The sequence below is a fragment of the Cyprinus carpio genome, chromosome B22, assembly GCF_018340385.1.
Source record: "Cyprinus carpio isolate SPL01 chromosome B22, ASM1834038v1, whole genome shotgun sequence".
Lineage (NCBI taxonomy): Eukaryota > Metazoa > Chordata > Actinopteri > Cypriniformes > Cyprinidae > Cyprinus > Cyprinus carpio.
The window spans coordinates 26529048-26542487 of NC_056618.1; the positions used below are offsets into that span (position 1 = coordinate 26529048).

The window sequence follows — 13440 nt, forward strand, 5'->3', positions numbered from 1 at the left end:
AGCGCCAGGCCAGCACGCTCTTTTCTTTAACGGACTTCTGCTGGTGTTCATTAAAACGGGAGAAATGCTACAGTATAATGAGACCTGAAGCATCCTAAAAACTGTGTTAGTGTCTAAAAATATGAGAACGCTTGTGGAAGTGCTTTAGTTTGGCATTTTATAATTGAATAAAACATTTTTTAGGATACATTAAATGATCAGCGGAATAAATTTGTGAATTTTTGTAAACAATCCTAGATTTAGAAGACTGAAAATAAACCCAGACAAGGTGATCAGGACCCCAATGCAATAAAATACTTTACATTATAAATAAATAAATGGATACGAAATATTGATTTAGGTTGAATTTCTTTAATTATGTGAGAAGAAAGAGAAAGTTACAGGAGAGAAATGAAACCAGCTCGGTTATGAGGGAAATCAATTGCCTGGGAAAACAAAAACTGTTTAGTGTTAGATTGCAATTTAAAGTGCAGGATGCTATCAACCAATCAGAATTTAATGCATATATTTATTTTGATTACCGACTATGAAAAAAAAAGAGTAATTTAACATAAAAAAAATCTATCATGATGTTAATGATATGTGTGTGTGTGTGTGTGTGTGTGTGTATTTAGTTCAACTTTATTTTGAGGTGTCCTTGTTACAGTGTAATTATATATTTAAATACTGAGTAATAATAATTAACTACATGTACATTCGATGTGATTGGGATTTGGCTTAGGGTCACATGCCAGTAATTATGCATAATTTGTTGTTATTATAATAGTAAGTACATGTAAAGTGTAACAAGGACACATTAAAATAAAGTATCTTTTATTGTTGTTGTTATTGTTATTTATTCTTATTAATATTATACTAATATGTTTTTATTTTGATTCTATTTGTTTTATAAGTTCAGTGCAGTTTCACGAATGCTATAACAACACTTGCTGTACTCACAAAAAAGTTGAGCTGTATTTTCTGAGTCTGGCTCACTGTGCCGAATCCATGCGGCGTACAGTATAAGGGGCTGGTGTTCAGGTCGAGCCTGAGGGCCTGTGAAAGCCAGACTGGGTGTCAGTAGCAGGGCCCGGGGCAGAGTGGAGCTGATCTCTATCTCCTGCTTATTCTCCGCGACTGAAGCTATGGGTGTATGTGTGTGTGTGTGTGTGTGTGTGTGTGTTGCGGCTGCCTCCTCTGAGTGGCACACAGCCTCTGGGGAATGACTCCACACACACACACACACACACACACACGCTCTCTGGATGAAGCCGGCAGATGGATCCCCTATAGCCGTGGCCAGTTCAGCAGCGCTGCATATTAAAGAGTCCAAAAAGCTCTGTTCAAGTTGTGTATAATTCATACACACTTCCTGCTCCGGCTTATGAGCTTCCACCTTCATTTACATACCGCCCTAAGCATTGACCACTGTAAACATGATTACGTTACAGCTGCGGAACTCTTCAAGTCGTGAAATCAAAATTAATCTGATTTACTTTCTTAAAGAAATATTCCATGTTCAAAACCAGTTAAGCTCATTCGATTGCATTTGTGGTCAAAATGTAAAATTTCGACTCGTGCCTCGTTTTCTTAAATGTAAATAAATAAATAAATAAAAATCAAGGTTACGGTGCGGAACTTTTAATGAAAGTGAATGGGGATCACTTCGGGGGGATTTAACAGCAGAAATGTTAAGATATTAATCTTATAAATCCCTTACATAAATTTTCGTTAAAACTTGTGTATCATTTGAGCTGCATAGTCGAAAAAATATATAATTTTAAGGTTTTAGTTAAAATTAGATTTAACTTTACACAAAAGGTTAGTTATAATCAACATTAGTGCTGTCTATTTAACAATAATATTCTTATAATACAGGTTCTTGCTCATATTGTACAATATTTCAAAGAAAACATTTTTGTATTCTTTCATCAAAATAATGAAAATATTTTTCACTCTGAGTATCCTTTTTCAATCAAAAATGAGCCAACTGAAGTTGAAATTTTCTTAATGCGTTTACGTATATCTACATTCATGTCTTTTCATAATGAAATTACATTTAGATATGGCTTATTCTTTCTAAACTCATCTCACGCAGGTTCATGGCTGTTTGTACGGATGCGTGAATGTGAGAACGTGTGAGATAGAGCTCCCAGTGAGAGCCTTGTGAAACCGCGTAGGTCTGGAGGACTGCCAGCGTCGAGATGGATTCGTTGGGTGTCAAAAAACATTGACGTACAAATGGAGAGAAAGCACTTTTGGCCGGTGGACGTTTCACTGCAAACACAGAGAAGCCACACATCTGCATGAGACGACGATGAGACGGAGATGCAAAGCTCACAGGAGGGGAGAAAACACTCTCGGCTGTAACCAAAGTGCCACCTACTGGATGCTCGCGAGCGACGCACACATCCAGGCTCTTTCTTGCGCTCTCCTGCTCTCTGATATTCGGAAAGTTGCTTTTAGCCGGAGCCAATTGGAGGGAAGTTGCCTGAGAAGGGGTCCTGGGCTTTGTTTAAAGGGGAACTGCTTGAATAGCTCAGCAGATGCTGGCTTAAATTTTGGCTTGGAGGCGCAGGGGTTTTGTTTGCATTTTTTCCAGGCATATCTTCCCTTTCCATACACTGCCAAGCGCATGAGATCAGTGCCTGGTCTGAAATAGCATATGAAATATATAATGCAAGCCTGGCTATTAAATCGACGAGACGATTGGCTGCAATGTAAAGCCCTGTTGCCGCTTCTTACAACTTGGCCACGCTAGAAGCAAAATGGGATTTTCTCTTAAAACGGCCTGCCCTGACAAGAGAGATGAAGTTTAAATGGTTTTAAAGTCTCTGTTGAAGAGCGTGATGTCTGCTCGCCGCTTTGACTGAAGACAGCCCATTTTCCGTGTGGATTTGAACAGGCAGTTTAAGGAGCAGATGCTGACCTGTGGCGGCTTAATATGTCTGTGCTGATTTAGGGTACACGTAAAAGAAGCAAATAGGCACATGTCTGCTTGTTTTCCAAATCTGCAGTTTTGGCCCGTCTCGGAACAGTGGCTCGAACGGCTTTTATTATTTTATTTCATATCCTGATTCTTTTCCAGGCTTTTGACTTTGTTTCCCGACTTACTTTGGAAAGAATGAAGTGACGGTAATGTTTAGAACCGACTTTGTCTTAATGTTACTTCCCGGCATTCTCTGCTGTGTCATCCTAGAGCATCATTTATGATTTGCAAAGACAAGCATTGCTATTAACATTACGATTGTAGAAACAATCTGCTGGTTTTCGTATGTATGTGTGTATTTATTTATTTATTTTTCAGACTGCATAATTTGGCCAAAAAAACTGTGACTGATGTCAGTATGGTTTTAATAATAATAATATTAATTGTTGTTGTTATTATTATTATTATTACTTAATAAAAAAAAAGAACATTTAAAAATAATTATATACACTGTACGTTGTAATGGAAAAAATAAGTAGCTAAAATAATAATTGTTGTTATTTTTACTACTGTAAAATTATAATATTATGTAAAATAATAATACAATATTAATGCTTATGGCTGTCTTCATTTTCTTTATGTTTTTAACTAGCATTTTGCTTTTAGTCTTGCATTAATCAGGCAGTCTTACTAACCCATAACCTTAAATATAAACTTCTTTTGACTTACAAAACACCTTAGTATCTGCATAGCAACATGATTAAAAAACTGTCACTTTAGCAACCACAAATCAATGTACCAGCAATCACTATAGCAATGTGGCAGCAAACCAGTTAGCTGACAAATCAATTCTTCTTCTTTCTTTTTTTCTTTTCTTTCTCTCAGCTGAATGTGTTGAGAGAACTAAAGAATGAAGTGACGGTAAAGTTTAGGCCTGACTTTGTCTTATTGCTATTTCCCAGCATCCTCTGCTGTGTTGTCTTGAAATGTAATTAGCCATTTGCTACGACTAGCATTGTTATTACTACTCTTTCACACTCACAACACTAAGTATGAGCTTCCTTTGATTTGGTTCAGTAAGAAACTACCCAAAACACTCCAGCCACTGCGTAGCAACACGCTAAAAACATATTAGCAGCCACTAATCAGTGGCTTAACCACTCTAGCATTGTAGCTGCAGGTTTTACACAAGCTAACTACTCATATTTACTTAGGGTTTTTAAAGTTAAGATTATTCTGCAAATGATCTCAAAGCTCTCATCTTAGCTGAATAAAAATGAATCCCATGAATCATCATTTTAGGTGCGTCCCAAATCGCGTACTTATGCACTATTCTATGTGATTTTTTTAGTATGCATAGTGCGAGTAGTGCATTCACACTGAAAAGTCCAAAAAGAAAAAATCTGAATGATGCACTTAAATAACCGAATTGCACTTCATGCACTCAACTGTCGCACCTTTAATTACATAGTGAAGTGGGAGAGGCTATCAGACTCTGATTATGAATGACAAAATAACCTTATATAATACACTACACGGTTGAGTACATAGTGCATGAGTGCATAGTGTATAGTGTGTCATTTGGGACACAGCTTTTGAAATAATTAGCATTTAGCTAGCCAGCCATTTCTTCTGGTTTTTTTGTGCATTTACCTGACTGTATGTGTTGAGAGTTTGCTTTTTTGTTTCGGTAGGTGTTTGAGATTCAGGCCTGGTGTTGCCATCCTGCAGAGGGCTTGCACTCACCTTGTTTTAATAAACACCTCCGCTCGTGACAGGCGCTTTCTCTCTCTAAACAACACAGACTGCTCCGCAACTCAAGGGGCTACATAACTGCAAACACACACACACACCCGGCCGACACCAAATGAATGTGACACAGTTCCGCAGGTGCATCCAGCCCCTTCACTTAAGCCAAAGTGGCTTGCTTGCCAGATTTATGGCCCTGACACAGGAATCCATTAAAGCCTTTAGGAGGATTCAAGGCCTGAACCCCACTGTAATCGCTTTCATTATAGCTGCCGGCTACTAGCGAGTGGGGCAATCAGCGCCCAACATGTGTTCCTGTTTATTCCAATGGCAAAGTGTTCAGTACACGCATCTCTTAGCTATTTTTATGGACAGGGTGGCCATTAACCCATTCGACAGGCAGTGAGACCCAAAATGGCAAGAAGCTTCTTGGTCGAGCCATTACGGCGAGACTTGACCAGGTCCAGCCTGTCCCGTTTGCAACGTAGCGTGCCGTTTTTCTCGCACCTCTCGCTCTTTAAAAGGGCTTTGGTTTAGTAACGTGCTTTGATAATGTGGCAAACGGCAGGTTATGGGCTACTTTAGTGAGCGGTGGCGTGTTTTCGTGTGCGTGTTCGCATCGTGGATGGCTAGTTAATGGCGGGCCCTAAAGCCTGGGGCCGCAGCTTGAAGCTGTACCCTATAATGGTTCAATTCTTCAATTTGCCAATTAAACGTGTTACACAGGTGTGTTCTAAAAGCCGAGGGATTAGCAGAATGAGCAACTACATCGAGGACAGGAATTAATGTTGTCGCTCTGTAATGGGGACATGAGATGCAAAGTTTCTTTCAAGAAATGTGTTGCTTTAGTAAATTAGGTGGGATTTTAATGTGTTTGTCTTCTGTTTTAGCATCAAAATCCAAAGTCGTCTCCACACATGAGCCTGTGTTTTCCGGATGGTTATAACAACGACAACAATGACGACACAGCTAGCAGGTAAGGGTTTAAATTCGATTACAGTATTTTTTTCTAAACCTTTTATGGGTAAACATCATCCATTTGTCAATGCAACACTGCCCTCTGGTGCTTTTTTTCCTCCCACATGGCTTTTGAGTTAACAACTTGTGTTTGTGTGTGTGCAGAATATCCTCTGAGGACAGCGGGGAAGTGGCGTCATACAATGAAGACAGTGATGACTCTGATTTAGAGTTTCAGCCTGAAGTTAGTCAGACAGGCCAGATGAACCTGCTGGAGGAGATTTTGGACTCTCTCAGTACATCCCACATCGAACAAATTCCACTGTCAGCTACCAATATCATTTATTCATTAATTCATTATTTTAATCATTTATTATTTTAATTATTTAAATATTTTGACTTTTTTAGTATTTTAAATTTGTATTTATTTATTTATAATTGTTATGTATTTATTTAAATATTTTAAATGATTTTTATTTAATTTCGTTTATTTGTAATATTAATTTTGAAAATATTTATTTGACATTTTAATTACATTTTATTATATTTTTTATAGGGCTGCCCTCAACTAAGAATTTTTCTGGTCGACCACTAGTCGTTCAGTTTAAGCATTAGTCGACTAACCGCACGTTTATTAATAAACAATTTAAATCATTATAATGAGCCTTTAATTGCCTACAAAGCCTAATCAGAAAGCCTAATCAATTTTTGGTTTAACAGATGAAATCGGCGACACTGACTCGTCATCTCCACAGTAGTGATGCGCCTGTATGCATGTTTCACACAGATTACATAATCTGAGAATATTTGTTTTCCATTCAAAATGGGTGCATTTGAAAGTAGACATTTCACTCTATATAGATATATTTTTAATGTCTTTAAGGCAAAGATATAAACAGAGTTTCACGCTCAAGTTCGCAGAGACCGAGACGGGAGAAAGCGCATCCTGTTTGCTTTCATTATTTTACAAAAGCACATTTTGTTGTTATTGTGAGTGCACACAAATAAACGTAGAGTCTTTACAGATTTGAAAGATTACTTTTATCTGTATGAGCAAAAATGAGGGAGTATTTTAAGAGCAAGTGAGCACACAGGAGCCTCCACGCTACTGTTCAGCTTCTTCACTTCTCACAGACACAATAGCGCACATTGGTTAACATTAGATTGAGAGGCCATGTAAAGTTGCTAATACTTACATATCTCAGATGATAAGACATGTTTGAGGTCGATGAATGATAGGCGAGCGTTTGGGTGTCCTGCTCGATATACTGTATCACCTCACCATAGACTAGCCATTAACGATCTAATTTTTTTCATTATTTTTTTCTGCAACTAATAAAATTTAGGTCGACTAAGCCTATTCTTGTCGACTAATGATTAGGGGGCAGCTCTAATTTTTTTGTATTATATATATTAAGTATTATATTTTTATAAATCTTATATAAAATGTTTTTCTTTGCCATTTTATTGTATTTTTATAAATCTTATATTTATAAGATTTTAGTGTTAGACTTTTAGATGGATTACCTTTTTTGTATTTATTTGTATTTTTAATTGATTAATTATTTCGTTAATTTAATTACATTTTTATAAAACAAAAATAATATTTTAAAATTGTATCAAAATTTTGGAAACTTATACATTTTATTATAACTTTATTTATTTATTTATTTTAATTCAGCATGAAATAATTGTTACCATTGAATTATTCCAAAATGTTACTCTTAAATTCAGAAGTTACTATTAGAAGTATATAGCGTACTGATTTTAGGTTGACTTCAAAGCTTTGTGTGCATGAACAACGGCATGGCCTTGTGAGCTTGTCATTTGTACTGTTTCCAGAAAAATCACAAGTCCCCACTGGGAAGCAGTCCTTCTCAGGCCGATTGTGAAGTAGAAAACGGAGAACAAAGTGGATGGAATATGGGTCAAGACGACAGCGCCATCCACGGTAAACATCTCCCACCTTCTCCTCGACGCCAACCCAGCTGCCGTTCCCTTCCTGTCTGTCCTCTCCTTCCCAAAGACCTCACCAATGAAGAGAACCCGAGGAACTCTCTCCCTGAGACCCCCAACATTCAACACTCGGTACCTTGCGAATCGGACAAACCCAGCAGTTCCCAGCTGAGCCCAGACAACCGACAACCAGCAGGCCGCAGCCTCTCCCGACAGAAGGTCCTTTCAAGAAAAACCCAGAGGCCATCCCAGGAACATGCCCAGCAGAAGGCAGCAAGTGGACAACCTTTGGTCCTCGTTCCGTGGGAGAGGGAAAAACAGCCCCAGGAGACAAATATGGAAGAAAGAGCAAATGAAGAGAAAGGCTTACTAGAAGAGATCGAGTCCATGTGTCACATCAGCATGGCCCTCAAAAGTAACCAGGAGCTCACACACATTCAAAACAACACCAGCCTGGATAAATCCTGAGAAAACGGCAGAACACTCATGTCAAACCTTTCTCGTTTTATATTCACGCTATCCTCTGAAGTCACACCAGCACTCTTTGCATGAAGTGTTTGCAAAGGTGTTTTGTAGTTAATGTGAATATTTGGTCCTCTTATTTCTCACATTCGGTCCAAAACAACAAACGGTATCATTCAGAACTGGTGGTTGGAAAGGACGAAAATTAGGTTTAAAGGGATTTATGTCAGCATTCAACATCAGTTTTCTTTATTTCAGCAGATGATTGCACTTGTGTAGTTTCAAATCACTGTTTCGATAAATCACTGTGGATGAGGGATAAATTTCCCTCTGTATATTTTACTAAATCGTACGAAAGTATTTAAATAGACAGCAAATCTCAGCCTCATATAATGCCTTAAACAGATTTAATTTGCTTTTACGCAGTATTTCCTGACTGTTCCACTGTAGCTGGCTAGCTTGCAAACTACTATCACTATCTTTTGCATGTGACGTGTCTTATAAAAATATATTTATCTAGGCCAGGTGGACAACTGGTTCTCAATTTGCTATATTTTTGAGGGAAAAAAAGGTATTTTTTCAAGACAATTCTCAGGTTTATGCTTTTATCCAAGAGGAGATGTTAGCATTTTAATTTCATAGACAAAATCGAAAATACAGAAATCCCAATTATTTTTAAAGAACTAATAAACTTAGTATATTGATATTTCATTGTGAAAATACTGGTGCTGCTGATGCCCAGTGCAAAGAGGAGTACTTGTTACTGATAAATAAATCTATTTTAAACCCCTTATTATTGACTTATTCTGTACGAAGGCCAGAAATATACTCAACACAAGTTCGAGAACACGAACGCTTCTAGCTAACAAGCTCAGCTTCACACAAAGTTGTAAAATTTGTAACGTAACACAAGTACTTGTTGCAATCTCAGTGTTGCCACAAGAGAGGCTGTAGCAGCATTATCATAAACAAGATGCATCCGAAATTGCGTACGGCATATCTACTATATTTTATGAGGGACAAATTTCGCAACTTTCAAAAAAAGCATGTTCCCAACCCTGGTCCTGGAGGCACCCCAACACTTCACGTTTTGCATGTCTCCTTAATCAGACACACCTGATTCAGATAATGAGCTCATTAGTAGAGACTCCAGGACCTGAAATTGGTGTGTCAGAGAAAGGAGACATCCAAAATGTGCAGTTTTGGGGTGCCTCCAGGATCATGGATGGGAACCACTGCTCTACAGTATGAATGTGTGTAGTACTACATCCGCACTTTTGTCGTTGTCATGTGACTTACAATATTTGCGTCGCTTCACTGCCATTTTTAACTCCTCTTCCGTGGCCTCAAGGGATAATAAATGATCCATTGAATGTGCACTTCAACATTTCGCAAGAATTAGTTTGCAATCTGGGTACTTTTTTTTAATTAAAAAAACACATTAAAAATTAACACATTAATTAAAAAAAAGTAGTTTTATAAATATGTTGAATTCAGTTGTACTACTCTTCGTGTACCATTTTTCACTAACTATATAGTAGGTAAGTAGGCATATTTAAATGTAGGGCATCTTCATCTATAGCCAGTTGTCTCTTTGACCTGAATTACTTTCATGGTGATTTGAAGTGGATCTTGCCAAACAAGTTCCAAAGTTAAACTTTCGACTTCTAGCTAGCTAGACATTTGAACATAACTAGCTCTCTTGAATACTAACATTTGCACATTAAAACTCAACAGAACTACTCGCCGATCGTTTTAGTTATGGAAAGATTTGCCTTGTCTTCTGTTTCACTCATTTAATTTATATCAGCTGTGGATGTCACCTTCAAAACTGTACTGCTACACCAAACAGGAAGTGGTCATTAGATCCAGCACTTGTTTCTTTCAGACACTTCTGAATTATTTAGGCTGTTGAGCAGAGTGATTTAGGACACGTGCCATTCTGTCTGACACTTTAATGACTCTCCTCACCCCTCCTGCGTAATCTGCTGTGGTAACGATATGGCTGTAAAAACATTCAAAGTTTAGGACCCCATCTTAAATCAAGCTAGGCTTCTTAACGTAGCGGCTTAACTCAAAGCTGTCCTGAAACAATATATGCCTCAGCCTTTGAACAAATCAGATGTCCTGATGAACTATGCAAAATCAGTGTTATCAATCAACTTAAATTGCCATTATGTTATTTATTCATTTTGTAAAACCCCTATTAAATACAAACTAGAAGGGTTTTTTTTGGCTTTTAGTCCTGTTTAGTTTTTGCTCGGTACCCACAAGACATGTGGTTTGGAGTAACAATGTCAACACTGATGATATGCATATGAAAAATAAATAAAATAAGTAAAAGGTGAAATGCAAGATGTCATGCTTAAATAGCTATTCTATGGAAGTTTCTATCCACCAAATGGTGTGTATTGACATATTTCCTCGGTTGAAACCAGATACCTTCTGATGTTCATTCATGTTTATTTTGTGGTGTAACTAGTAAAGCGGAAGAAGTGATCGGTTCATGTGCCGCTTGAACTGAGGCGCTACAGCGACCTGTCACGACACAGTAAAAAGCCACAAAACAGTATTTATTGTTTGAATTTCTTACAAAATGACAAAATTTGTAAGCTGAGACATTGTTTCATACCTGAAGTAACCTGCTCTGTCTTGTCTGTCACATGTTGTCAGTTTCTCTTCGCTCCGCGATGTCTTTGCGAAGGGTCAGTTCTGAGGAAAAAAGTCTGAATTTTTCTATATCCCGCAATTCTGAGTAACATGAATTGTAAGATAAAATCGCAATTCCTTTTTTTTTTTTCTGTTCTGTTTTGTTTTGTTTTAAACCTGTGGCAGAAACAGGAAGCTTCCGTATTCTTTACACTTTAAAATGTCAATTGTTTTTGCTAAAAGGTATTTCTTGTAAACAGGAAGATATATGTGTACTATTTTATTAACAATCAGCAACTTAAGGGAAGTTTTGAAATGAAATTGACCCCCATTCCTATTTAAATGCGAGGTTGTGCCTTAACTGAGTTCATCTACTTGAATAATTGTTTCAAATGATAGGCAGCTGCCTATAAATGGAATCTCATACATAACTGATTTAATACACTCTACATGGACAGCAGCTTTTTATTGGTAAAGGTGCGGTCAGATTAGCGAAATTTTGTGGGCAAAAAAAAGTCCACTGTCAATAGTGTAGTGACGTATGAACCAAAGCTTACTCTGAAGTCACTTTAAAATCAACTTTCTGTTGATCAACGTTTTGAATCCATAATAATAATGGTAAACATAGCCACACCTTAATGCACATGATGCTAAGTTTAGGTATGTATGTATTACTGGTACTATAGTATTTAGTTTAGAGTTTTTAATTATGGTTTCCAAATCACATAATATTGGTACTCAAACCGAAACCTGAAATAATGTATAATAGTAAATAATAGTAGAAAATAAGTAGTGGTTTTATTTTTTTTTGTCTAATAACATGTTTATAGATATATTGTTGACACAAGAAAGATCATCAGCCTGTTCAATACCAATCAAGCACACAGGAACTCATCCGAAGCGTCTCACAGTTCCCATGTGATCAGTTTTAAATTGCATTCTCTGCGTATTGTCTCTATTGTTTTTGATACTGTGTATTTAGGAAACATGTACGGTTTGGTTTGTCATTGTCGTACATGTCTTTAAGTGTGCTCTGTATTTTGAATAACTTCTTGATATTTGTCTTTGGTAATGACTGAAAATTCAGAATAGCTAAAATTTTGCCTCGAAAAGGTATTTAAACCATAAACTTACGTATTTGTTATTAAAGTAGAGATTTTAAATTTTATTTAATGTTGTTTAGCATTATTTGAAATCTGGACACAGTTCATGTTGCAGCATGGAAACTACCAAGTGTTTTATTTTTTTAGCTGAACTGTGTAATCTTTTGGGAAACCTGTATGAAAACAGTCATTATTTTTACAATTTCGCTTGGTTACATTTAATTTGAACCAGTTACTGTTCAACAGCTGTTTAAATTTAAACACTACTTGAAACTAGATAGTCACCACGTACATTAAGGAAAGTGCTACCCAAAATCTTTTTCTTCTTCTTTCCTGTTTACAAATGCTCTTGTTATTGATGTGCATTTTCGTTGTAAAGTTGTATGATACAGTATTTTTTGTGACGCTGGGAATTCTTTAACAGATGCATGAGCGCACTTCTTTATAGCGACAAAGAAATACAATGTCAACTTTTATGACCATGGTACCATACAAACGTTTTTACTTCGTACTATTGTGACATTCTTCATTTTCCGTCTGTTTTGCTGTTGAATTCTTTTGTAAACTGAGTAACGAGCTGCTGTAGCTAAATCACTGGACTCTCCAAACTGTGCTTCTGAATGTTCAACACAACGCAACATGCTCTTGTTACACAAAAAGTCTGTATAGCTGATTTTATTCAATATAATGATAGACACCAATCATGCTTCATGTTCTTGAATGTTTGCTGGTACGTACATATGGAATCACCAGGCGATCAGTTCAGTTTGTAAGTTGAAGTGCTTTTGAGTGAATGATGCTGGATAAATTCCACCGCGTGCTCTCTGTGCAGTTATATCATTTTCAAGCACAAATTAGGTCGGTTTGATATGTTATTACATGTACTGCTGGTACCACTGTATGCACTGTAAACTGAAATAAATTATATGTCTATACAACACACCTGGGTTGATTCGTTTGACCACTAAGCATGTGTGGCTGGATTTATGTCATTTATTAAAATCACTAAACCAAAGCTTAAAGTATAAATCTTTTGTAAAAATAGATAGGTAAACAGGTGATCAGTAAAACTATTGTTTTTAATATCGACACAAATCAATTTTCTTTACAGAACAACAGCATTAAATTATAACAAATTCACGTTTGTGGTTCTATGCTATCAGTTGATGAAAATAAAATACAAAATATATATTTTTATTACTGAACTAAAGTGACAACATTTGAAGAAAAACAATCCTGAGACTTTTACACACTTAGGAAAAACATTTACATGCACACAGTAAAACTAGATGTACAGGAATAGGATTTTTTTTTTTTCTCTCTCCTGCATGTTACTTTTATAGTTCATTGGCAGCATGAACACATAAATATATGTGACCTTGGACCACAAAACCAGTCTTAAGTGTCAATTTTTCAATAAATAAGCTTTCCATTGATGTATGGTTTATTAGGATTGGACTATATTTGGCCGAGATACAACTATTTGAAAATCTGGAATCTGAGGGTGCAAAAAAATCTAAATACTGAGAAAATCGCCTTTGAATTTGTCCAAATGAATTCTTAACCATGTATATTACTAATTAAAAATTTAGTTTTGATATTTACGGTAGGAAATTTACAAATTATCTTTATGGAACATGATCTTTACTTAATATC

General features: G+C 36.5%; 1 protein-coding gene across 1 annotated transcript in view; it reads left to right on the top strand.

Moving 5' to 3' along the window:
- The window catches only part of dennd1b (DENN/MADD domain containing 1B), a 104640-nt gene extending 92887 nt beyond the window's left edge, over positions 1 to 11753 (top strand). Inside the window, exons 21-24 of the mRNA XM_042749558.1 lie at positions 5548 to 5633; positions 5780 to 5938; positions 7349 to 7350; positions 7434 to 11753. Of these exons, the coding sequence (XP_042605492.1) occupies positions 5548 to 5633; positions 5780 to 5938; positions 7349 to 7350; positions 7434 to 8038 (852 nt within the window). The 3' untranslated portion in view covers positions 8039 to 11753. The remainder of the gene's footprint in view (positions 1 to 5547; positions 5634 to 5779; positions 5939 to 7348; positions 7351 to 7433) is intronic.
- Positions 11754 to 13440: the final 1687 nt, after the last annotated feature.